We start from the raw sequence: 26,328 nt of genomic DNA, 5'->3' as shown, positions 1-26,328 counted from the left end.
GAGGGATCAGCACCCCCGAGTGGGCGTGGTTATGCAGATAAGCCGTGGGGTGAGGGCGAGCCGAGTAGCGCATGCGCAGTACTTCTCCTCGGGAGGAGGACTGACGTCAGTCCTCCGAGCGCCGCGCGGGGCACGCCGGGAAGCCGCCGCCCAAGATGGCGGCAGGATTGAAAAGTGGTCGGCGGAGCTGAGGCGGCCCGGCATCTGACCGCCTCCCGGGGCTGCTCTGCCTCTTCCCGGCCCCGCGCAGCCTCACCCCGCCGCCCCAGGGCCGCTGCGGGGATGCCCCGGAGGGGGCCGGGGCCGCCGTTGCAGCCGCTGCTCCCGGAGCCATGGAGGAGGAGGGCAAGAAAGGCAAAAAGGTGAGAGCGGGGCTGGGGGTGCGGCCTGCACAGGCGGCTGGGCCGCTCCTTTGGGCCTTTCGTGTCGTCGTCGTGAGGTGGAAGCGCTGCTCCATCTCGTCGATTTACGTTTGTGTTTCTTTCCCTCTGCTCAGACCCGTTTTATTGCGTTATTTATGTAGGGGAAACAAAGCCTGAACCTCTGTGTGAAGGATGAATCTTTCCTGCGGTTCTGGTGACATAAGTGTGGGGGAATGCACTATTTTTGGTGCTGTCTCAGCTGGGGATGCTGCAGTAAGTGGGGCCTCGGGAGGTGGCAGCAGAGCTTCCAGCTGGAGGCTGTGGGATGCTGCAGGAGTTGGGGCCTGTTATGGTTTACCCATAGTGCTTAATCTCTGGTTAAATAAGAAGAATTGTGCTCATTGCCCTGTGCAGGGAAGGAAACATGGCTCCTGGTCCTCCCTGGAGGGCTTTGTAAAGGCTGTGATGCCTATGAGCTGTGTGCAGTGTGATGGGATCAGTGGTGTGGGTGGTGCTCAGTACACAATGTTTCCTTGCTCAGAAATCCTTTTCTGCTCTAAGAAATCTCGCTCTCAAAGGTGTAAATGATTGCAAAGCAACTTCAGCTATAATGTAGGAATGAGCTGTAAGGATGGTGCTTGGCTGGAATACCTCGTGAGGAGTGATCCCTTCTGGAAGAAGTTCTCATCTCCACTGTATGCTAGGCTTCTGTTATTTTGCAAAAGATAAATCAGCTTTAAATTCTGCAGTGCAAAATTACGTTCTCTAAGTGTGTGTGTGCCCCTCTGTGACTGGGGGGAGAGCTCTGCTGTTCTGTCTACTGTCATCTGGAGCTGGGGGGAGCTGAAGGAGGAATTATGGTGTAGGTATAGCCTGGGCAAAGGGAAGGACAGCTTCTGGGAAGACAGAGCTGTCAGATCTGGTGGGAGGGAGCTTTTCCTGTCTGCTTCACTATAGGGAGTGAGGAGGCAGCTGGCTCCTGTAGAGAAGTGGATTTTCTAGAGTCAGTGGAGCAGAATGCTGGGACAGACTCCCAATGGGTCTGGAGATCTCTAGGGGTTGGAAGGGAGCTTTAGAGTCCATCCAGTCCAGATCCTGCAGTCTGTTTAACCTCGTTCTATACAAAGTATTTGAGTGGAATTTGCTGTGGTTTGGTTTGTGTCCCACTGAGAAAGGGCTGGGTTCTTCTCTCTGTCACCACTGGTATACAGGCTGGTACAATCCCACTGAACCTTCTTGTGGCTGACCTGCTCCCCCTCTCCCTGTCTCCCCTCTTGTGCCAGCTGCCCCACTCTCTTTGTCACCTTCACAACCCAGACCCTGTCCCAGCACATCCCAGTCTCATACTGGTGACATCAAACTGGACATGGTGCTGGCATCACAGTGCCATCAGTGATCCTGCTCAAGGAGTGTGCTGAAACACTGTGAAAGCAGCTCAGTGCCAAAGCATATCTCTGGCTAACAGATGTGTGCAGAGGTCTGGCACGTTGCAGATTTGGTCCCCAGATTCAAGCATCTGTGGCTTCATTTCAGTGCTGAAGCCAGGGTATGGCTGCAATCCTCTCAGCACTGATTTTCCATCTCTATGAAGTGAAATGACCCTCAAGCATATCCCTGCAGCTTTTTAGAGCTTGAGTTGCTATTGAAGATAGCTAGTTTGGCTGTGTTCATTCCTTAGCCTTTGTGGTTCCCAGCCCCAGGAGCTTTAGGGAAAGATCTTCCCTATGCTTTACATACAACGTGGATCTTCCTAGGATGCAGGTGGCTGGCCCCCAGCCAGTGACCTTCTGGGTTGAAGCGCAGCAAATGAGTTTCTTTAGCCCTATTAATAAGTAGAATTAGGACAGTTTTGGTCAGGATTAGAAAGAAAATCCCACTCTGGGGAGGAGCAGGCTTACACAGATGAGGTCTTGGCTGAAATTGGAACTCTATAAATCTTACAAATGCTCGTGTATCAGATGTTAGTGTAATCTTTCTGACTTCACTGGCTCCAGTAAACCCCAGGTCTTTGGTGTCTGTTTGCTTCCCCTGTTTCTGGGATGAGTTGATCTGTTGCGTGGGGCTGCTTTGTCAGTTGCCAGATCTGCTTGTAGAGCTGATCCATGGAGCTGAATTCTTTGTGCCTTTCAATACTGGTTTGTGTGCAGGATGTTGGCAATTCCTTCTCATGCAGATCATTGGAAAATGTCTGCCAAAAGTAAGGGGGCTGGTTCTTGTTAACATTGGATGCTGCAGTATGAGCTCCCTGCCCTAATATAAAAAATACAAAGGGACTGGGATGGAGGCTCCATCTCTTCAGAGTTTCTGGTACAAGACAGGTTTTTGCTGGGTAAGGAGCTACAGGATGGTTGCTTGCATGTCTTGAGCATGCAGTGTTTGTGCTGGAAGCAGTGCTTTCAGAAGGCAGCATTCCTGTCTGGGAGTCTGTGGCTGTGGGGTGGCTGCTCCATGACTTCACTGTGAGATTATGCAGGCCACTTCAGTGATACTAGATCATTTATTATTTTTTTTTTTTAAGCTCCATTGGAATTTTCACACTAATGGAAGCACACCACTTCTTGGGCTCTGTGTGGTTTTGAGCGTGGAGGGCTTACCCTGGGTGTGCATTTCCAGCTGCAGCAAACCATATGGAGAGCATTCCTGCAGGCTAGCTCTGTCACCAATTACTCTTTTTCCTGTTCCAAGACCACTGCAGCAGCCACCATCTGATCCCCAGCTCTTCCAAGGGCATTGTGCAGTTTGCTGGATGGGCTGGGATGCTTTGTGAGAGCTCAGGCTTCAGCTGCTTGACATGTTTTCTCCTCGGGTGCTTTGTGTCTCATGCAGGAGGCTGCACTGAGGGTATGAGTAGTATGTACCTCCTTTCCCACCTCTGCACATACACATTCTAGGAAATATTGAAGATAACTGTGGAGGGCAAGCTGCTCTGCTCCTGGTGTGTCCCTTTTAGTGGTGCTTGATGTGCTGCTTGTGAGGGTCGTGCCTGGTCCCATGGCAGGCTTAAAGCACGTGCCCTGTCTTCTCACCTTCCCTTGCTGATAGTTCAGCCTTGTAGGTGAGAACAACCAAAGGAGCCTGGTGTGGCTCTTTGAGAACTGCTTGATTTCACTGCTGTCCTGCTAAACTTAGCTGTGGATGCAAACATTGGTGCTGGCTGTATCAGCTGAAGCTTGGGAAAACCCCAAGTGCAAATCAGCATTTCCTTAATCTTGCTCAGAATCTCTGCCTGCATTCAAAAGCTCAATGGTGAGTAAATCTGTTCTTGGCTGCTTTTGACCTCATCCTGTTTGCTAGAATGGAACGGGAGCCTCTTTTTGTGGAAGATAATCAAGATACGAGGAGCAGAGGCTGAGTGAAGGTCTGTGTGTCTTGGCTTAAGGCTTGAAGCAGGGAAATGTGGGGTGAAAGCAAGGACAGGTAGCTAGAAAGAGTGGGAAGCTGAGGAATGGTACGGTGTGAGAGTGGGGCTGGTTTGCTGTGTGCAGCAGGTGACCTTCCAGCACTGCTCAGGTACCTCACATGCAGTGCAGATCCCTGAAATAGGGCAGCCAGAATCTCAAGATCCACAGCTTGTCTAAACCAAAGGATTTTTGGTGCTCCTCCTGCCTCAGCTGCTTACTTGGCTGCAGGGAGAGTATTGGTCTGAGCTATGCACCTGTGGTAGCCCTTGTCCTCAGCATCTTCCAGCAATGCCATCCCCAAAAGATGGCATCAGGGTGGTGATACCAAGAAACCTGGTGTCTTCCAGGATGGAAATAGGCAGGAGGAAGCACTCAGTGTTCATGTGTGCTGCTTCTGCCCTGCTCCAGCACTGCTGCAGGTGGAGCTGCTTTGTCCTTGTCCTCATTTCTACCAGTATGTGTGGTGTGCTTAGTAAATGCTGCCTCATCTGTGTCCTCCTTCCAGAGGATAAGGGCAGAACAGGCCTGTGTGTGGGCTCCTGGGTTCTGTACCAGCACAAAGATGGACTTTCAGATTCTGGCCAGGTCTGGCTTTGCAGGATCTCTCTCCCATTCCTCTGGTGCTGGTTGGGTATGAAGAGCAGCTGTGGCTGAGGGCAGTCACTTGGATGTCGATCATGGGGCAGACCAGCTTAGCCAGGACAGGTGGCAGCCTTGGGGTGTCACGTACAGATGGTTGGGATGAGGGGATCTGTGGAAATAGGAGCAAGACATCACACCCCAGCTCTGGCAGGGTGCATCCTGCTGTTGTTAGTGTGAGCAGCAGGGTGGTGAATGTTTGGGAAGCAGACCCTGCCTCAAGGAGGGTATCAGTGGGCACCAGTGCTGCTTTGCTGCTGAGATGTGGGGAAGGGCACACCCTGCAGCAGTGCTTCATGCAGTGCACATTTTCTCTGGGCTTGCACTGCCTGCTTTGGAATAGTTTTCACTGTTGTGGGCTTTGCTCTGTGCAAAATAACCACTGTATAATTTGGTAAATTCTTGCTTTGTTGTCTGGTGAAGGCTGGCAGACAAAGTCACAGAATACAGAGCTCACAAATAGTTGAGGCTATTATACCAACTTCTGAAAAGGCAACTTGCACTCAGCTAAACTTTCCATTATGGAAGCATTGTATTCTGGTTTCCAGTCCCAGGAAAAAAAGCATGAGCCATCCCTTACCTCATTCCTCTTTGTTTTATAGAGCAATCTGGAGCACTGGTTCTCATCCTGTGTCCTGTGTAACATCTATAAAGCAGGTCTCTGTGTTTTGTCCCTCTGAAACATCTGGCTCTGTGCTGGTGAAGCCACATGAAGTGTTATGGTACAGGATGGTTCTGATGAGACTGGAGGACTCCATGGACTTGAACAGCTGCTGCATCTGCAGGGATATGATGAGGAAGCCCCCAGGTTTGCTTGGGACCCCTGGAGTCACAACTACAACATGCAGTGCAAAACCCCAGAGTTGAGCACTGGCTCCAGAGCTGTGCTTTGGGGTGTGGAGCTGTATCTTTTGGCAGATGCTGAACAGGCATTGCTGTAATGAGCAGAAATTGCTGTCTGTACCAGTGTATGTATTCCCTACCCACTGCCACAAAGGAACCTGCAGCTCAGCCCACACAACATGATAAAAATACAGCAGGAAATGCTTGGTCCTTGGAAGGCAGACTGCCTGGAGAGCTGCCACAGCAGCAAGCCCTCCAGAATCAGGTTTCAGCAAGCCTTTGCTAGAAGCAAAAGTCTGCTTGCTGCTTTCATGCACAGCTGAGAACTGTTCTGGTGCTGCCAGTTGCTCTTGCTGGGTGGGTTATCCTGGTCTCTGGTGAACAGGTAGCTGTGGTGGTTGTATGATGCATGGAGTTGTAACTGATGTTATGGTTGGGATGAGACTCTTAAGAAGGGTCTCAAGAGCTTGCTGTGACCAAGGTACTGGGAGCCATCTTCCATATGCCTGGCAAAGGTGAGCAGGTTAAAGCATTTGGAACTGATCTACACATCCACGTCGGGTTGTAAAGCTCCTTTTAGGTTTTGAATGACTTTGTTTCACTTCCATTCTTATGACAAAGCCTCATAACACACATCCTGGTCTCCCATGTCTCAGGACTTTCATTATGTGATTATTGTGTGTGTATTCCTCATGCTCAGAGTTGGCTGGGACCACAGTGGGAAGCCCCAGGCTGCAGATGTCTGTGAGCAGCCTGGCACTGACAGAGAGGTGATGACAGCCTGAGAGCATCTTGGGCACAGAATGGGAAGCTTGGCAAACCCCCTCCAAAAGTCTGGCGAAGCTTTGGAGCTGCTAAATGGTGTCTGCCAGAAATAGGATCAAGACCAGAAGCCTCAGGTGAGCGAGAGGAGCTCTTGAGATGTACTGGTGGCACAGAAACCTTGTAGCTGCCCTACTGAGAAAAGGAAGGAGAATTGGATGCTGCGCTTTGCTTGATGAGCAGCTCTGCAAGGGAGGACAGCGTTGAGTTGCTCTCCTTCTTAGTATCATGGAATCACCAAGGTTGGAACAGACCTCTGAGATCATCCAGTCCAACAATCTGCCTATTGCCAATAGTTCCCACTAAGCCGTGTTCCTCAGTACCACATCTAAATGTTCATTGAACACCTCCAGAGTTGGTGATTCCACCGCCTCCTTGGGCAGCCCACTGCAGTGCCTGATCACTCTTCTGGAGAAAAGTGTTTCCTAATGTCCAACCTGAACCTCCCCTTGTGCAACTTGGAGCCATTCCCTCTTGTCCTGTTGCTAGTTATGTGGGAGAAGGGGCCAACACCCACCTCACTACAGCCTTTAGGTAGTTGTAGAGAGCACTGAGGTCTCCCTTCAGTCTCCTCTTCTCCAGACTGAACAACCCCAGCTCCTTCAGCCCCTCCTCATCACACTCGTGCTCCAGACCTCTCATCAGCTCTGTTGCCAGTCTCTGAACACACTCCAGGGCCTCAACATCTTGTAGCAAGGGGCCCAAAACTGATCAGGGTAGGATAACAAATCCAGCATGTCAGCTCTAACCCTGTGTCCAAGGTTAGGGCAGGTAATGCAAGATGTGGGGATGAAATGTAGGTTGAATTATGCTGCAGCCTTGCTGTGAGTGGATGGAAGAGAATTTGTGTGGTTTCTTTGATGTAGCCTTTATTTCTGATGGCTGAGCTGGACGAAACAGGAGGGCTGTGCATCTGACCCATAGCACTGCACTGAACTCAAGGCCTTGGCAGGTGGGTCAGACTGTATTCAGTGCAGAGAGCTTATGGAAATGGCCTGAAATAAGTGAGCTTTGGCAGCAAGCACAAGGAAACAAATGGATTTATGGAAACCAATGGAACTGCCAAGATAATGGCAGAAACCAGAGTACACTGAGCACAAAGGTCAAAGCCCAGCTGACCCATTTGCAAACTGTATGTAATGAGAGATCTTATTTTCCCTCTGCAATTGAATTCCTCTGGGCAGAAATATCTGTGGTTAAAAGCTTCTTAAATTGCTGCTTTCTCCACCCCTTGGCAGAACTTGGAGTAAATAAATATTCCTGGTTGGCTTGTAGCAGATGTCAGAAATCAGGCTGAGCTGTGGCTAAAGCAGCCTTTAGGCCTTGGCCGGCTCAGACATGTGCTTCATTTTGCCTGGGGTTGCAAAGCCTGCCTCCAGACAGTTGTTATCATTTCAGTATTGCTGTGCCTTCTAGAGAGAGCTGAGCAATCCTGGGTCCATTCTGAGGCTGTCCATTTGTCCTTAAGCACTGAGGCTCCCAGTGTGCTCACTGCTTCCTAACCTGGGTCAGTGTGGAGTCATGCTGAAAGCAAGAAGCTCCAGCTACTTGTGCCAGCTGCATTTCTCTGTGCTTATTGAGTGGCTGAGGCTAGGTGAGAATACAGGGTACAGTTAGGAAGCCTGGACCTTCAGAAGAGCTCTATGCGTGTGTAAGTTGACTTGCATAAAACTGTATTTACCTACCTGAAGCACACACAAAATATTCATTTCGTGCTACAAGGGGCAAGCAAGAGGCAAAGTGAACTTCAGGGTTTCCCTGCCTTTGTTTTGTCATTTCTTACTGGGTCAGTGAAATACTTCTGTAATGAGAAGAGGAAATAGCCACCTTTCCTGCTTTAATTTCTCCTGAGTGTCATACACTGTAAACCCTCTTAGAAGAGCAGCTTGAATGAGAGACAGGGAACGTGGAAAACATCTGCAGCGTGGCAGAGCTCACATGAGCTGCAGCTGTGGGATGCAGCCATCGTGCCCACCGACCAACAAGCTGCAGAGCTGTGTTTCTGTGGAGCTGCTGTCCCCCCACCTTCCTCAGGGAGCAGAGGAGCAACAGCTCTGGGTGGCAAGAGGTAGGTGATTAAATCCATCCCTGTTCACACCCACACGTGGCACTGAGCCCTTTCTCCCAGGTGCTGCTTGCAGGGATGCAGGGGCCCTGCTGTTAGGGCAGATCTTGGGCTTTGTTTTTTAAAGCACGCTTCCTGCGACCTCTCCTTGGGAGTGTTTTCCAGCTCTGATTACTCATGTTGCTCTTGGGTGGGAACATCAGGACTCCACATCCTTTTCTTGCAGGAATCAACAGCTGTGGTCTCGCTGGCTCTGCAGCAGCATTATTAACATCAACAGAGCACACGTGTAGGGCACAGATCACCTGGTACAGAAAAAAGTGTTTACTACCTCTGCTTCTTAGTGTACAGGTAGCCAGCATGAAGGTACAGGTGATCTGGGTGGTGCCCATGATATCAGGACAGCGTGTTGGCTCATTTCATGTCACCTAAAAATTGGTAGTGTGCAAGAAGTGGTTAATCTTACAATGCAGCAGCTTGACGTGTTGGTGGGCTCTGCCTCCCTGAGTATTCAGCATAGCAGAAGGATCTGCTACGTATTAGCAGGAGGAGGAAGAACTTGAACCATGAAAGGTGGATTTGCCAAGCCCTCTTGCAAGATGTTGGAGCCCCAGAGTGTCTCCACATGACTGGAGTGGCTGTGGTGCCTGCCTGCAGCTGAGGGCTTCTTGATGCTTGCTGCTGAGAGGGATGCAGCCTGTCTCAATGGTCTAACACAGGCAAGCCTGGCTGTGTGGGTTTGAATGTCCTTAAAGCAGCTTCTGGGAGGCTTTAAATAAAGCTAGAGCTGCACTTGAAGCTGGAGCAGGTCTGCTCCCAGGATGTCACTGTGGGAGATGTTTCTTGCAGGAACTGCACAGGACCAGTGTTCAGTGACAGTAGTGGCAGTGTTTCCCTGGTGGCTCAGCTTATGGAAGACAGCTGGCTAAGGTCAGTGTGCTCAGGGGGAGATGGCTTTTGGGAGAAGGTGGTTTTTGGGTGTCCTAAATAACTCAGTGATAACTTCCTAAGTAGTGATGCAAAATCAAATTGCAGAACACATTCCTCCCAGTCTTTTGTGGGGCTGAAGGGACAGCTATCCTGACTAGTGATCTGGAGAGCTTTTTCTCAAACGAGCTGGCCAAAATAATGACCCTGGGGTGGCTGCTGGAAGAATGCAGGCATTAATTCCTAGCCTTTAATTGTGCTGTACATCAGGAGCATCAGGGTTCCCATGAGGAGCTCAAGAGCTGCCACGCATCCAGCTGCAGATCTGGCATTGCTCCATGCAGTGTCCCACTGCAGAGGCTGGCAGAGGGCTCCTCTTCTAGGACTTCTGGAGGAGCTGGCATCACTGTTGTGTGTGCTTTAAGAGAAAGGAGAAGGTGATCCTTAGTGCCCCCAGCACTGCAGTCTGTGCACAAAGAGGAAAAGAAATGCTCCAAGCTGCAAACGTGTTTTAATGCGTGGGGTTTGGTGACTCTCCCAAAATACTGGAGTCCCAGAGGATGTGCTACACCAAGCCAGAGCTTATTTCTTGCTGCCAGAAGGTTCCTCAGATCTTCACCTGCTAGCCCACATAAAAGCCTGTCAGCCAGCACGCATTTGCATTGGTTCATCGAATCATTGGATTTGAGAGGGACTTTAAAAGTCCATCTAGTCCAACCCCCCCTGTGGTGAGCAGGGGCACCTCTGATTAGCTCAAGGTGCTCAGAGCAACCTGAGGTTCCCTGCTGAGACCTGCACTGTTGCAGGTCTGGGTGTTTCACCTTTCCTTGCTTTGCATGCAATGGACAAGAGCAATTTTCTGCAAGGTGTCATCAAGGATGTTCTTGTGGCTGCATCTTTTCCTTCCCAACTCCTGTGTCTCTGGACTTGGGGTGTTTGGTGTTCCCAAATGCTTTCTGCTCTGTGTTCAGACTTCCTCTGGTTGCCCTGAGGAAGAGCTGTGTGTTCCTGGTATTGCATGCAGCCATGCAATGTGTGACTCTTCCACAGTGGCTCTGCTGTCAGATGTCTCTCTTCCAATGAATCTCATGCTTGTGTCCACCTGTATCTTGCCATGGTTGGATCTGATGACTTTTGAAATCCTTTTTCAACCTAAATAGCTGTGTGGTTCCTGAGGAGGGCATGCAGGAGCTGAGGTTACCTACTGCTAAAACAAGGTCCTGTGTTAACATGCAGCTAAAACCCAGGGAGGTGGAAGGAGACTGGGGGAGGTGAACCCTCCTCCTCCTTTTCTCACCTGTGTGTTACTCTTCCTTGGGAGATGGGACAAAGATATAACATCATCAGGATCTGCCCTGGAGCCAGCCAAGCTGCTGGAATAGAAAGCACAGTAATAGAAAATACAGTTTTGTGAGGAAATTAGCGGGCTTCTTGTGGCCAGGCAGCTTCAGCACTTCCTAGTTCTTAGAAGTCTGCTTTTCCTGGTCTCAAGCACTCCAGCGGTTTCTCAGGAACCCTTTTGATCTCTGAGTATTAGCAGAACCCCATGGAATCTGTGGAACTATAATATAGTAGCTCTGAAAGTGTGCTCCAAGCCATTCCTGAATGGCTGCATACAAACCAGTCTCACTGCATTTTCCCCCCCCCCACGACTGTTGCTGAAGGATGTAGATGGAAGGTTCACAATGCATGGAGACCCAGCAGGCCACGTGCTGGAAGTGCTGGTGATGGGGAAGGCTGTTTCCCACTCTGATCCCTCCAGCATCAATGTGTTCCAGGTTCACTGAATGCAAAGGTAAGCTGTGTGGGCAAGGGATGAGCCCCATACATCTGCCCAGTCCCATCTGGGCTTGTGAAGTGGGGAAGGAGGCAGCTACAGATAACCAAAATCCAGGAGCTGATATTTCACAAGATCAGAGCTATGAGCTGCTCCTGCTGCACTGTGGGACAGCAGGAGCTGAAATCTAGCTTAGGAAGCACTGCTGCTTTTCAAAGAAGCAAATTCACTCAGAGCTTGTATTGATGCCTTTGGAATGTTGGGCACAAGGCTGCTTGCTTGGAGGGTCAGAGCTGCACTGAGGGAAGCCTGTGTGTTCCTGCAGTGAGCCAACAGCATGGATGAGCCTCACTGGGATGCACTCAGGGAGGTGGAAGCAGCGGGAGGAGGAGGCCTGGTGGAATCTTTAGGAGGAGGAACAAGGCTCTGCTAAAAATAGCAGGGAAAATTCCTTTCCTCCTGCCTTAAAGGAAAGTCCTGTCTATGAGGCTGGAGGCCTGGCTGGCACAGCAGTCCCAAACGAAAACACAGCGCTGTGCCTTGTTCTGTGAGTGGTTTTGTGTCACTGATGTGTTAGGCTGAAGCTTTTTCATTGTTTGTTTTTTCTTCAGGCTGACTTGGGCACTAGCTCTCTGTTTTCAAGGGAGCTGTGTTTCTGCATTACTTAAATTTAATCGTGCTGTCGTTTGAAGGAACACCTTGAAACTGAATACAGTGTTTCTGGCTGAGCTAGGAATCTTAATTTTTTTTTATTTTATTTTTGTTTTCTTTACTTGCTGTGCTGGTGATGCTGCACCTGGTCCAGTCTCTATCCCAGGCCTCCCAGCCCCAAGGAAATGACAGCAGATTGCCTGGAGCCCAGCAGAAATGGCTGAGCAGGGCAATGAGATCCCCTCCAGAGGCTGTGGATGGGATTTATGGTGACCAGGAAGGGCTGGGTAACTAATGGAACTGGGAAGCAGCCACATCAGCCTACAGCGAGTTCTCTTCCTTATGCTGGAGAAGCTGCATGAAACAGATGCTAAGCCCAGCATCGCTGCCTCCGTTGCTCCTGCATGTTTCCTCTCCCCGTTGCTCCTGCATCTTTCCAGCCCAGTCTGCCAATGGGGAAGCCAAGATCCGGTTTCTGATGTTCTCCACCCCTGGCAGGGGCCAGCTCAGGGCAGCAGAGGATGCTTTGCAACCATGCACTGTGTGTAGGTGCAGCTGTTGCATGTTTGGCTTCAATTTTCTCTCAGAGCCCAATGGGGAATGGCTTGCATCTCTGATTCCTCAAACAGACTGGCAGGACTGGCAGAGGCCAGAGCTGCACATGCTGCCTTTCTGCTCCCAACCTTGGCTGCCTGCCTGCAGCTTCACTTGATTCATTTGCAGCTCCATGCCTGGCACCACAACCCCAAGCACTGCTCAGATCCTTTCTGTAGTGCTTGCTGATGGAAGGCTGAACCTCAGCTTCAAGAAGGCACATTAATAATGGTTCAGGTTAGCATTTCAGCATCCTAGTATTTTATATTTATGTATATACCACTGATGTATACACATACATATCTCCAGTTTGGCTGCAGGATTTAATTGTGCCGAGCTGGGTGTTGATCTTGCTGCTGCACTGTTTCAAACCAGGTTCATAAGGAAGAAGCATAGAGAGGAAAGCACTTACACCAAGCACGTTTAATGGGTGGTTTTTGCTCTCAGTCCCACACGCAGCTTTGAGTGACTTCTTGTCACTCCACCTGTGCTGCTGTTGTTCTTTGATTATTTCCAACCACAGAGTGACCGAGAGCCCCTTTGGGCTTGGTTTGGTTTCCATGCTCTGCTGTTGCCTCATCACATTTTTGGCCTGACCCAAGTGATCCCTGGCACCATTGCTGGGTTTGGGGCTGGTTTCTGACCTGCTCAGATCTGCTGCCCAGCCTGGTGTGCTGTCAGCTCCCTTAATCCCGGTGCAGATGTGCTGTGGGAGAATTAGCTGTACTGCTCTGTGTTGGAGATAATCCACTCAAGTGGATTAAGAAGCTGTTTCTGCTGCTAATAGGAGGGATGCTTTTTCTCCTTTGTGTTCAGCTCAGAAAACTGGACATGTTTAAAGGGGCTGTTCAGAGCCTCGGTGAGTTTTGGATGGAAACAAAGAGCCAGGCTGGTGAAAGCAGCCTCAATCTCTGTACTGGGGGCGAGCAAGCACTCTACTGCAACCACCTTAATCCCCAGCCCAGTGCCCTGACCCTGGGCACAACTGAGCAGAGTCTGGCTCTGTCCACCTCAGTCCCTGCAGGGGTTTATGGCCATGGGTGGGATCCCCCTGAATCTCCATTTCTCCAGGCACTGGGCACGAACTGGAGCTCACCCTGCCCAGCAGGAAGCATCCCTATGCTGTGCCCTGCACGAGGACCCAGAGGCCGTGGGGTCTCCCTGTTAGAGGTCTTCAGTCCCACCTGGATGTAAGGCTGGGCACTGTGTTCTGGATGGCCCTGCTGAAGCAGAGGGGGATCAGAAAGGCCTCCAGCTTCAGCACTGTGCAGCGTCAGGTATCATAACTTCAAGGGGGTACAGCTGTGCTTACCAAGAAGCTCTGAGTTGTTCAGTGCCCACCAGTGAGCTCTTCCTAAATTTGCATGCCTGATTCTATCTCCTTAATGTACCTCTTGAGTCCCACCAGCGTAAACATGCCTATGGGACACCCAATAAAGTATAGGATGCCCTGGATCCATGAGTCCTTTTTTTCCTAAATGACTTATTTTGGCAAGAGCCAAGCAAACCCTTCCACAAGTTCCACAGATCCTGAGGAGGATCTGGGAGCATCCCTGCCCCCCCAGACCCTGTGGGACTTGGGGATGCTCTGCAAAGTGCTCGTGTCCCCCATTCCTCACTGTCGTCCAGTTGGTCCTAAGTGTAGGTGAGCATGCATTGAGTGGGTTCTCTAAAGAAATGTAAACAGGACTCAGCTACGGCACTGGGGTTGCAATTTGGGGCAAAAGAGGGAAGAAAGCAAGCTGACTTTGATTGCATTGATTTTAAGGATCGCTGAGGAGTGCATCCCCACCCGACCTCTTTCCTACCTCTGCTCCGTGTGATGCTCTCTGGGGAAATCACCCAGTGTGGCACTTTAATTGATTCTCTGTCTGCAAAATTAGGGACTTGTTTTTGTCACTCCTCTGGGCCCTGCTTGAAGCCAGGCTCACTGCACGCTCCTCTCCTTCCCAACATGCTCTCTGGGAGCAGCTCGTAACCTCATTTTCAAGGAGCCAGCAGCCTTCTTTTTGCAAGTGTAAGGGCTGGAAATGCACACCCTGATAAAGCAGTGCACCTTTTGGGCTCACAGATGGAGACAGAGCTCAGAGTACGAAGTTGTATGAAAACAGGCAAAGCTTGGGAGCATCACCTCCTGGCACACAAACCCCTTTGGTTCCATGGGTGCGGGAACCCACCCACGGGGTGTCTGAGCATCCGCCCCATAAGCAGCTCAGTTCTGCCCTGCAAACCAATTGAGCCCCCACAGACGTACAGATGCCTCCCCTTCACCACTTCTCCTTTTTTTCCCCCTGTTTTAAAACCTGCTTTCACCAATGGCAGCATGTTTTGGCTGTTGCAGTGTGTGACAGAAGGAAGCTGTGGTTATCGCGCTTCCGGGACGCGAGCGGCCAGGCGAATGAGCACACATAGGTTTGCCGGTGCTTCAGCACAGAGCACGGGGCTTGGGGTCCCTGGGACCAGTGGGGCATCCCATCTCAGCCAGGACAAGCTTTTGGGAAGCTGCAGCCCCTGTGCATCTCCTCCGGAGCCGGGCGCTCCATGGAGAGTGAGGTAGGTGTTGGGTAAATGGCTCTGAGACGCCGTGGTCGTTCTGTGTTGTGCCATGCTCCATCACACCTCCGGTCCTGGACAGCAACATCTGGGCTGTTTCCTACTTGGAAGAGGTTTTGGATCTCCTGTAGGGCTTGGGAGCTTCCCCGTGCAGGGGGCTGCGATTGGGTGGTGGGAATTTCTTTGCGTTGGATCCGTGCGCTTAACGTGGGTCGGGTGGTAACAGTCCCAGTTCTGCTGGCAGGTTTTGCCATCACTCCAGTTCCTAAAAGTTACTGTTGTAATGAGATCCTTCCAGGATGGCAGCTGAGTTCAGGGTTGGATGCCCTCACATTGAGCTCTTTTAGCGTGGTGTGGGGTTTCTTTCTGTGCTACTACCCCAGCAGGAGGGCTGAGGAAACCCATTGCTGCCCATTGGGCTCCAGTAGCCAAGCCCCGTCTCTCCCTGTCGCATGGGAGCTTCTTGTTTGGGGATTTCTTCTGTTACCTGTGTCCCATCCCTTTGGCAGGAGCCAGCTGGGTGTTGTGGCACAGGAAGATGACATTCCTTGCTCAGAGCCCGGTGTAACCATGCTGCTGTGTTATCTGCAGGCACAGCTGCAGCACCAGGCGAGGCACAGTACCATCAAGCTGTCTGCAGTCCCATTTGCCCTACTAACTCCTCTATTTTTGTCTCTCTGGCACGCCCTGCTCAAAGGGAAGTGTTGCAGGGCTGGGCTGTCCCTGACGTCCTTGCAGTGCCTGGTGCAGCCTGGTAAATACTCCTCAACCAGGAGCTTTCCTCTGCTCCTAGCATAATGGCTTCAAGTTATTTAGGTCTCACTTTGATCTTACTTGTTCCTGTAGAGCTCATTCTGCTTGTCTAAACTTAGAAAAACAGCTCAGTGAGACCAAGCTGTGGGTTTCGACGAAGGCTCTGCAGCAGTTCTTCGTGGTGCTTTGCTTTTTCATCTCTGTTGCTCTCTCAAGTTGCCAAAGTTTGTAGTTTTTGTTAAGGTCTCTTTATGTTTAATGAACTCACTTTTAAAGCATCTTCCTTTGCAGACCATAGATCCACTCATCTCCCATGCCCCAGCTCAGCCCTGCTGCCTCCCAGGTTTGTAGGATTTCCCAGCTCAGAGCATTTCCCAAAGTGGCGGTGGTGATGCTCCCCCTATGGGAAGCCATGCAGCATGCTGGGTGAGCAGCAGCTCTGAAATGCCAGCTCTTGGCTGCAAATCGGCTCCAGCTCTTCCAAAAGGACCTCTGAATGGTTTGGGACCGTAGAGGCTGGTGTCTGTGGGTCTGTCCTCATGCTCCTGGGTGTTCCCCTGCCCCTGCAACAAGTTCAGCCTGAATCTGGAGGGTCTTGCAGGTTCTGGAGGGGCTCAGGTGTGGGCAGGGTGAGCTCCTGAAACCCAAGCATTGCTTACAGAATCTGCCAGCACCTCTGGCTTTGCTCTTATTCCAGATCTGAGCCGACTCCAGCATCATTTATGATACCTCTTCACACAAAGACCTCGTAAGCATTGCCCAAGAAACCCTTGATGGGGAGATGGATGGAAAGCAAGCATCACCCAATCCCAGTCTCATAAGATGAGTTGTTTGCTTGTGTGCTGTTGCTGGCCACCAGAAGACAATGCAGTTCGTAGCTCTAAAACCTGACCCAGTCCAACTCTGGGCTGGTTTGGGTTCATACAGCAGTGTGAGCAGAAATGCGCTGGTCGTTCTGTTTCTGGGCACTGCAGAGCTGCTGTCTCTGCTGTCCCTTTCCAGCACCAGTACCATGCAGTGTCAGAAGGCTTTGGGAGCCCATGGCACAGCCCAGCTGCTCGTTTGCTGTAATTTGATGCAGGAACCCTTCACCCTAACACCCCGCTGTCTCCTTTTCTCCCCGCAGCCTGGAATCGTGTCCCCTTTCAAGCGAGTCTTCCTGAAGGGTGAAAAAGGACGAGATAAAAAGGCCCAGGAGAAGGTGACGGAGAGACGACCTCTCCATACCGTCGTGGTGTCACTGCCTGACCGTGTTGAGCCAGACATCCTGCTGAATGACTACATCGAGAAGGAAGTGAAGGTACTCTCTACCTGCCTGACACCCGAGCTCCCCTCTTGCAGACCCCATGGCTGGCTGCATTTCCCCCAGCACGGCTCTTTCACTTTCTTTATCCCCTTGTGGTGCTGTAGCTTCTTCTGCCTTTGGTGCAGAGTTCTGAGGTGCAGAACCTCAGCGCGCTGCCACGTTGCTTTCCTCTGCACTTCCAGAGGGTTTTGGGGTGGCTTTCTCACTGCTGAAATGCAGAAATTGCCTTTTTTCCTTCCTGGCCTCTGGGCTGATCGCATCTTTTTTTTGTAGCTCCTGTGAAATATTGGGTGTTGCAGTCCACAGAGAAGATGCTCCCTCTGATCTCAGGGGTCAAACCCAAAGGAAACGAATGCTTGCTGCTAAGTGCAGGGGCTGAAGGGAGAGAGAGATCATCTGTGTGTGAGCTCCCTGCAGCTGCAGGAAGGAGTGGATCCATGTAGCTATTAAGCATCAAGATTACTTAAAAGCACAAGAGATCTTTCGAACGTATGGGTGCTATCTAGCAGCTTATATGGGGGCTGTACATCAGGCATTTGGCAGTGCTCTTTGCATTGAGTTGAAGTCTTCTTTCCTAGGGTTCCGGGGGCTTGTTTGGTGTGCGGATGAGATATGATGACATTTTGTTCTTTTGTTCTTTTGCAGTATTTAGGCCAACTCACATCTGTCCCAGGGTACCTGAATCCTTCCAGCCGCACTGAAATACTGCATCTGATAGATAACGCGAAGGTAAGCTCAGCCCTGCAGAAGGCTGCTAACGAGCTGCTCTGGTTCCTGTCATTACCAGCTCAAACAAATGCATGAAGCATGATTCTAAGGCCTGTGGGGCTTCTCTGGGGGTGAGTCCCAGTCTGACTGGGGCCCTCTTTCCCTAGGTTACAAGTATGGGAAGCCTTGGACAAAAAATTGCAGCCACGCACCGCTGGAGCTGGGCAAGGAAGCGTGGGATTCAGAGAGAATTGTGGGGCGACTGGAGAAAGAAGGGGCATCTCCCTCCTCCAGGTTGTAGGAAGGTTTGGGGATCTGGAATAGCTTTGTGTGAAGCCAGCTTCGTCTGGGATTATGGACTTTGCAGCCACCCCTTTGTCCTCAAGAGTTGGCAGAAGGCTATGGGATTTTACTGTTAGCAGGAAGGCCCAGCAAACAAGTCCTGCAGATAGATGAGGGGAAAGGGGAAGGACCTCCATCCAGATATGGGACAGTTCACCAAAGGGAAAACAATTCAGTTTTTTAATGGAAATGCATTTGTTGCAGAGAGCACATCAGCTTCCGGGGCAGCTGACCCAAGAGCACGATGCTGTGATCAGTCTGTCTGCCTACAACATCAAGCTGGTGTGGAGGGATGGAGAAGATCTCATCCTCAGGGTCCCCATCCATGACATTGCATCCGTGTCCTACATTCGAGATGATTCTGCTCATCTGGTTGTGCTGAAAACAGGTAGACTGGGGCTGACACGGGCACCCAGATGTTGGTTGTAGGGTTGTGGGAATGAGAAAAGAAGCCCTGCTCTCACTGACTGTGAGTCTGAGCAGTAGTTCTGAGAGCCAGAAGGGCAGGACAACAGTGCTTGCTGTGGGTCTTGTAATCATGGAATCACAGAATGTCCTGAGTTGAAAGGGACCCATGAGGATCACTGAAGCCAACTCCTGACTCCACACAGTGCCAAACCCTGTGTCTGAGAGTGGCATCCAAATGTTTCTGGAGCTCTGGCAGCTTGGTCTCCTCGGGAGCCTGTTCCCTGCCCACCACTCTCTAGTGCAGAATATTTTCCTAATGTCCAGTCTGCACTGAGAAGGGCCTGGGAATCTGTCCCCAGCAGTTCTATCTTCATTAAACCTGCATGGTTTGGGACTGAAGTGTTTGGGGAAGGCTGAGCTACTTAAAAGATGTAATGACAGAGACTTATTGGATTACAAACCCTGTGACAGCAAAGGACAGTCTAGAGAATGAATGAATAACTGACTTACAAGGCTGTAATTCTGCTGTTGGGTTCCTGAGGCTGTCTGAGCCACGGAAAATAAGCCAGCAATTCATGGAGATGTCAGGAACCTGCTTTAAATTACAGGTTCTTCATTCAAATGCTTTGAACCCATGCATCTCTCTATCTCAGGTGGATCTCCTACATGCTTGCTCCTCTAGAGTGTTTTCTGCTGGCTGTGGGATCCTGTGCTCCCCTGTTCTGTAGGATTTGCTGTCCCTGCAGGGTTAGAGACCAGACTGGTGTGCAGAAACCTCCCTAAAGCTTTTCTGTAATTTGTGTTTTCACTGCATAGAAACCTCTGTGCCCAGCCCATAGAGGGGCAATACCACGTCACCATGTCAGCCTGATATGGCCAGTCCTCTGCTGGGCAGGTACAAAAGCAGCTCTGTGCACACTGGTCGTGAGCTGCTCGGAAGACAGTCTGGCTTGCAAGGACTGATTGTTTGCTTACTGCCTTGGCCTTTCTGTGATGATTTCTATGTTTCTCAGCTCAGGACCCTGGGATCTCCCCAAGCCAGAGTCTCAGTGCTGAGAGCTCCAAAGCTCTCACCTCGGGCTCGCTGTCAGAGAGTGGTGTGGTACCAGTGGAAGCTTGCTGCTTGGTGGTGCTGGCTACAGAGAACAAAGTAAGGCTCAAACCACTCGGTTCACATTGTTCCATGGTGTGGTTGTCTCCAGGGTCACTCTGGAATTGCACTGGGAATGGGATTGCAGACACAGATGCTATCAGAAGATGCTTTTCCTTTGTTTGTGGTGCCTGCTGCCTGGAGCTTTCTCTGGCAGCAGGAAATCTATGAACACAACTGAATCTATCCCACAATAGGTTGTGCTAGCTGGGGCATTTTTGTGATGCTGACCTGGAAATTTGTTTTATCCAGCACCCAAACCCAGAGATTTTGATCTGACCTGTGTGCTTCTCCAGCAGAAACCTTTTGCCTCGAGGCTGAGGTTTTGCACTCCTTTTCAGCTGCATTTTCTGTACTGTTCCTCAGAGCAACTGCACCTATTTGGGATGTAGGTCATGTAGCCACAGTCCCAGACAGCAGGAGAATAGGGCAGAGCATCAGCACAAGGTGTGGATGTTATCTAATAGCTGTGTGCTGATTGTTCAGGTGATGGAGCTTCTGATCACCTATGGCCTCAAACTGGAATAGAGCTGGAGTGCTTGTGGGCATCATGGAAGGGTGATGAGAAGTCACACATGCCTAGCACCAAGGCAAACCTCTTGGGACATGGTAGGAGCTAAGAGAAGAGCTGCTGCATTCTCTCACCACCGCATCTTGCTCCCTTCTCAGGTGACTGCAGAGGAGCTGTGCTCACTTCTCAGCCAAGTCTTCCAGATTGTTTACACTGAGTCCACAATAGACTTCTTAGATAGAGCAATATTTGATGGTGCGTCCACGCCGACACGGCACATGTCCCTGCACAGTGGTAAGTCCCTGCCTTCTCTGCTTGCTCTGCCCCCCTCTGCAAGTCATTCCCATCCTCACCAATGTCTGTTGCCTCTCTTCAAACAGCCAGCCAGCCTGGCACTTGCTCTCCTGCAGGGTCACCTCTATGTTGAGAATTAAACTGTGGATGCTCCATCCCTGGAGGTGTTCAAGGCCAGGGTGGATGGGGCCCTGGGCAGCCTGGTCTGGTATTAAATGGGGAGGTTGGTGGCCCTGCCTGTGGCAGGGGGGTTGGAGATTCCTGATCCTTGAGGTCCCTTCCAACCTGGGCCATTCTGTGATTCTGTAGTAAGTCCCTTTCTTTTAATTGCTTAGGGGATAGAGTGGCACGAGGGCTGTCTCCTGCCTGCAGGTGTCTCCAGGCTATATGAAGCCAGAAGGCATCAGCCTTGGCGTGTCCTTTTCATGTTGGGTGGAGGTAGTTAATAAAGCTGTGCCTTGTGCTACTGCAGTTCTGCATCTCTGCTGGGTCTGCCTGTAACCAGCCTGGCAGCCTGTTCCCCTCCGACACCATCTGTGTGTCCCCATCACAAATCAGTGGCTGGGAAAAGCACCAAGCTTTTACCTCACTAGCACCACCACATCATGAATGTCTCTCTTGCAGATGACTCTTCTACAAAAGTGGATGTTAAAGAATCATACGAAACAGAAGCAAGCACTGTGTAAGTGGAAAGCGAACGTGGTGAAACGTGACAGCTCAGCACTGGGGGCACTGCCTCATTTATGCAGCCCTGCTGTCTGTCAGATTTAAGCCCAAAAGCAGGAAGTGCTGCAGTCCACACGTTGGAAAGTTTCTGATCACCCTGGCTGGAACATTTGATAGCATTTTTGCTGTCTCTGTGCAGGACTGTGGTCCTGCCTCCTCAGCATCCTTGGCCGTATTGTTCTGTTACTGCAGTTTTCTGGGGAAGGTTGTGTGTGCAGAGCAGAGCTGTTTTGTCTGCTTTGTCATGTTTCTTCCTCCTGGATCAGTGACCACTGAAAATGGCAGCAGCGTTTGTGGGCTGAAAACCTGACACCCAAACCAGTTGTTCTGTGTTGAGGATCAGAATTTCAAATGGAACACTATGAATATGGTCTCTTTGAGTACCTCTTTCCCCACTGGTCTGAAATGAGAAAGCAAGTGGGGGAGACCTCTTCCCCTGTAGGGCTCTCTATTGAGCAGATCACAGAGACAACCCCTCTGTGCTGTGCATGACTGCTCCCCCAGGTTCTCCCATGCTGTGCTCAACACGAGGTGCCTAAGGAGCTCTGGGTAGCTCACAAGCCATTTGTGTTTCAGTTCCTTTCCAGAAACCTTGGATGCAGGTGACAACTCTCCCTCTTCCTTCTTGACACAACAATCTCCACACATCAAAACCATCAGCGAGAGCGAGCTGAGCACTACAGCCACAGAGCTGCTCCAGGACTACATGATGACGGTAGGGTGCCCTCAAGGCAGCATCTGCCCATGGGAAAGAGTGGGAGGGTTTTCATTTTGGTGCTCATGGGAGCACATTTGTGCCCTTGGCATCGTCTGAGCTCCTCCCTGTTTGCTCCAGCATTGTCTGGGCCCTGCAGGTAATGTGATTTTGTCCATGCTGGTATAGGAACACGTCATCCTTCCAGGCCTGGAGACCAGTGCAGGCTCTCATCTTTCTCATGCTAAAGCACCTGCACTTGATTGCCCCCTCTCACTGTGGTGGGACACAGGGTTCCCATGTCCATCACTTCATGAGCTGCACTTCTGCAGCATGCTCACAGCTTTTCTTAGTTCAAAAGCTGGACAGCTGACAGCTCAGAGCAGTTTGCACCATCCCATCCTGCCGGGTTCATCGCCGCAGCTCAGTGGCTCCCATCAGAATAGAAGCAAACCCCGCTCCCAGGCTTCCCACGCTCTCTTCTCCCTCCCATCTCATCAGAGCTGAAAGAGTGCTCCAAGAAAATCAGCACCATTTGTGGTGTGCTTGTGTCCTCAGCTACGAACAAAGCTCTCTTCCCAAGAGATCCAGCAGTTTGCAATGCTGCTGCACGAATATCGCAACGGAGCCTCGATACACGAGTTCTGCATCAACTTGAAGCAGCTCTATGGGGACAGTAGGAAGTTCCTGCTCTTGGGTGAGTGTCTTCCCTTTGTGTCTGGCTTTGCTTGTGCCCGCTGCTAGTTGTCTTCTGGTTTCCAGATGAGCTCCTCGGCACCTGAAACACCTTGGTTTGGTGGCTTAGTGGTAGCACTCAATGTTCCTGTGTCCCTGAAGCTGGGTCTTGGCCAAGTTCAAGACAGTACAGTTTGGGTGTTCAGCTTGTTGAGGATGCCTTGAGGACCTGTGCTCTCACAGTGTGACCTTACAGTCGTGGAGGGAAGGTGTGCACCAAGCACAGTGCCAGCAGGCACATGCTGACACCATTTCGTGGGAGGCAGGCAGGACCATTTCCTTTCCCTGCACTAAAAGGAGGCCAACTGCCTCAGAGGCTCTCAGCCCCTCAACTCAAGCTCCTTGCTTTGATTTTGGCTCTAATAATCTGAAACAGCATTAATAGCAGGGAGTAAAAGAACCTTGGGGCTGAGCTCAGGGCCCTGCCCCAGCTCTCGCTCACAGATGCCTGGTGCTTCTGCATGCAGTGCCTTTTTTTTGCTCTGATTTAGATGGAGAGCTGCTGAAAGCAGCCTGAGTGACTCAACAGCACAGGGAGGGGGGGGGCAGCATGGCCTCCACTCCCTTTGTCCTGGGCAAACAGAAGTGTAGTCAGGCATCTGCACCAGCACAAAAGCATTTGCTTTCATCCCTGTGCACACAGCCTGCTTGCTTTTCATGTCACCATTACCAAAGCCAACGCACAACACGACCCCTGGGCTGGGAGGCTGATTTTATATTGACCACACTGCTGAAAAGCAGCATGGACTTGGCTTTCCTGTAAAGAATCATAGAATGGCTTAAGTTGGATGGGATCTTAAAAATCACAGAGCTCTAACTCCCTCCTGCAGCCCCTGCCAGAGGTCGTGCAAGTTTCTTTGGTGATGGGGATCACTGTGACCCTAAAGGTGGGGGTGGGAGAGGTGAGGAGAGTCAGCAGCACACCCAGAAGCTGCCTGAGACAGAGCTGCAATGCAGCCACTCACTCCACAACCCCATGCTGTGCCCCCATGGTGACAGCACCCAGCTCGTGACACCGGCCCCGCAGCAGAGTGCAGAGATGGGGACAGATGGCCCCCAAGCGCTCTGCACGCCCTCTGCCAGGGGCCTTAATTTCATGCTGATGCTGTTACACTAACGAGATGAGCAAAGCCCAGCAATATGAAGTCACAAACGATCCTTTGGAGCTGGGAAATCCCACTGCAGCCCCCAGGAGTCGTCCTTGGCCCGTACACATCTGCCTTTCTCGGGGCAGCCAGGAGATGGGAGCACCGGCGGCCCCAAAAGCGCCGCTCAGAGCTCCTCCAGCAAACCCTACCCACGTGAAACTCTGCAGCTGATGTTTCCCTCCTTGTGTTTTCTTCCCTGGGAAAGGCCTACGGCCCTTCATTCCCGAGAAGGACAGCCAACACTTTGAGAACTTCCTGGAAACCATCGGAGTGAAGGACGGCCGCGGCATCATCACAGACAGCTTTGGGAGGTACAGGCGGACGCTGAGCACCACCTCCAACTCCACCACCAACGGCAACGGCGCGGCCGGCAGCTCGGATGAGCAGTCTGTGCCCTCGGAGGAGGACGAGTGGGACCGCATGATCTCACACATCAGCAACGACATCGAGGCGCTGGGCTGCAGCATGGACCGCGACTCCTCCTGAGAGCCGGCAGGCTTTGGCAGCACCTGCCCAACAGACCCTCGTTTCCAAAGAGGTTTTCAGGGTGGAGAAGGATGTAGTTACTCTCCCGTCAGCAGCTGTCTGTGCCCTCTTACTGTGAAGGTGTGCGTTGCCGCAGGCACGCTGCAAAGGAGCTGCAAAGGAGGAGCCCATCCTCCAGCCTTCCCTGGTCCCGTCAGCGCGCAGGGAGCGAAGCTGGGAGAGCCCTGCGTGGAGGCAGGTTGCCTACAGCCCTCCCTGGTTTACAGTTTTGCACATGGTGTCCTTCTTGTAACTGCTCTCCTCCTCCCCTCTTTTGAATGAAGTTTACCACAATGTGAATTATTTAAGCCTAGCCTTGCAGTTGGCACAGCATTTCGCAGCCAGACCTGCAGGTGCTCTGCTTCCCCCCCTCCTCTCCATCCTCCTGCAGCATGCTCTCAGCTGGGCTCCCAAATTTTGTGCTTTTGCTTCTGTCCTGCAGGGAACCTGGATTACAAACCCCATCTGCCCGCTCCTTGCCTTCGCTCCAGCAGTGGCAGGAAGGAGGCAGCACCTGCCCCACGTTCACAGTGGTGGGAGGTAGCGCAGAGCCTCTGCTGGCTCCTGAGGTCCCAAAGGACATTATCACACACCCATGGAGGTGAGAGCTGCTCCTGGACACAGTGGGGTCTCCAGCACACGGTGTACATATTGTAAATACTTTACACGCGGTTATAAATACACACTTATTTTTTTAATCTGTATCCCTTGCCCAGGAAGCAATCCTGCTTGAAGGGAGGTGCTGGCAGAACCCACGGGCATGCAGCTCTGCTTGCTGGGTGCACAGGAGCTTGGGGTAGGAGCAAGCACAGTCAGTGCAAAAACACAAGCAGCAGGAAGAGAGCACAGGCTTGGGCAAGCTGTGCTGGGCAGGGAGCAGAGCTGGAGCTTCCCTTTCTTTGCACACTTCTGTGGCTACGAGGGAAAGCACAGGCTGCAACCCCTTTAGGAAAGGCCTGGCCCTGTTTTGATTCATGCTCAGGAGCGCTGCTGTGCTCAGCATTGTACCCCCTTGAGCCCTGCCCTTGCCCAAAGCAGCTCCAGCACCCCCTGTGAAGGTGCTGGGATGGAAGAAGGACCAAAGGCAGTGAGGAGCAGGGGAGGCTCTGGTGTATATAGCACAAGGACACAGAGGTACCCCCATGCCCTTGCTTGGAGCTGGCTGGCCTCTGCAGGACCCAACCCCAGACACTTGCTCAGCACTTTGCAGGGGAATTCAGCCCCTCCAGCACATTCCTCTGTGCTTTGTCCTGCTGCACTGCTTCCACTGCAGTAACACAGCCCAGAGCTCCCACTGCCCTTTAATGTTGCTTATCCTCTGCAGCCCCATGCAGAAGCTTGCCACCATCATCCCAGTGCCAGGCTGCTCCCTCATTAACCAGATGCAGTTCTCTGCCATCCTGCTGTGGATCCACCACTTGGATGCCATCCTGCCACGCTCCCTTTGCAGCTGGGACAGAGCCCAGAGCCAAGCCTTCACCCCTGCATCCTCTCCCCTCTCTCAGCTCTGCCCCTTGGGCTACTTCTTACCCTGCTCCTGCAGGCACAGCGGTCCAGGATTGCAGCCCCAATGACCCCACAGCTCAGTGCTTCATCTTTAAAAGGTGCACATTTGTGTCCTGCTATGGGGCACTTCCTTTTAAGGCAGCTCCACACTGCAAATCACAGCCATAAAAACAAAAACAACTCTTCCCTTTGCCATTGAGGCTGCTCTGTCAACAGCTGGACCACAAGCAGGAGAGCAAGGAGAGCTGCAGCCCCTGCACCAGCAGGGTTAGAAAAAGTGAAAAAAAATAAATAAAAAACCCCAAAACTCACAAGTCAGGAGGAACAGGCATTGAGCTCCCACTGAGCTTGGGAGCACTGCTCCAGAGCCCTGGCTATGCTGAGTCCTCAGTGCCTTCTTACACACATGCAGATTTATAAAGAAGAAAACATCACCAATGACACAAACTGACCCTTGAGTCACTGACAGCTTAAGGAAATCTGGAAAAGAAAAACCCCTATTTTTGAAAAGATTGTGTACAGAGATGCATTTAGCAGAAGCTGTAGCAGCTCGTGGTATTTTTTTATACTTCACTGGGAAATGTGATTTAGTTCTGGAGATACCTGTTTGTCAGAACTCTGTTGAGGTGACCGAGTGCTTCCCCCCCAAAAAACCCCACTGCTGCTCCCCACCACGACAAGCCCCCGTGCTGCCCAAGACCCCGAGCACCGCAGGGGGAGCCGGGGACGCCCCGGGGGTGTTTTGTATGTATGCTTTCTGTATGGAGTATTTGTTACAGGTAAATATAACTCTGCACCTGGCTGTGGTCTGTCTCCTTGTTAAAACCCTCACCTGCCTCTCCACAGTGCCCTGAAGTGTGTCAGATAATTTAACATGAGGCACGCAAA

At 51.5% G+C, this 26,328-nt stretch overlaps 1 protein-coding gene across 2 annotated transcripts; it reads left to right on the top strand.

Annotated features, from left to right (window-relative positions):
• The first annotated feature begins 119 nt into the window (after positions 1 to 119).
• Positions 120 to 26,242, top strand: CCM2 (CCM2 scaffold protein). Of its 2 annotated transcripts, none has more exons than XM_052694144.1 (10): positions 120 to 362; positions 16,514 to 16,687; positions 17,339 to 17,422; positions 17,948 to 18,131; positions 19,165 to 19,301; positions 19,971 to 20,106; positions 20,731 to 20,788; positions 21,409 to 21,547; positions 22,085 to 22,223; positions 23,615 to 26,242. In XM_052694144.1, the coding sequence occupies exons 1-10, from the start codon at positions 333 to 335 to the stop codon at positions 23,893 to 23,895; spliced, it is 1,362 nt and encodes a 453-aa protein (XP_052550104.1). In that variant the 5' UTR covers positions 120 to 332; the 3' UTR covers positions 23,896 to 26,242. The 2 variants fall into 2 exon arrangements, with proteins under 2 accessions (XP_052550104.1, XP_052550105.1); XM_052694145.1 differs by lacking the exon at positions 120 to 362 and adding an exon at positions 14,484 to 14,634.
• Positions 26,243 to 26,328: the final 86 nt, after the last annotated feature.

The sequence above is a fragment of the Tympanuchus pallidicinctus genome, unplaced genomic scaffold (genome assembly GCF_026119805.1).
Source record: "Tympanuchus pallidicinctus isolate F22 unplaced genomic scaffold, pur_lepc_1.0 scaffold3, whole genome shotgun sequence".
NCBI classification, from domain to species: Eukaryota; Metazoa; Chordata; class Aves; order Galliformes; family Phasianidae; genus Tympanuchus; species Tympanuchus pallidicinctus.
Note: the sequence above shows the minus strand (reverse complement) of the source record. Positions and strands in the feature narration are given on the sequence as shown.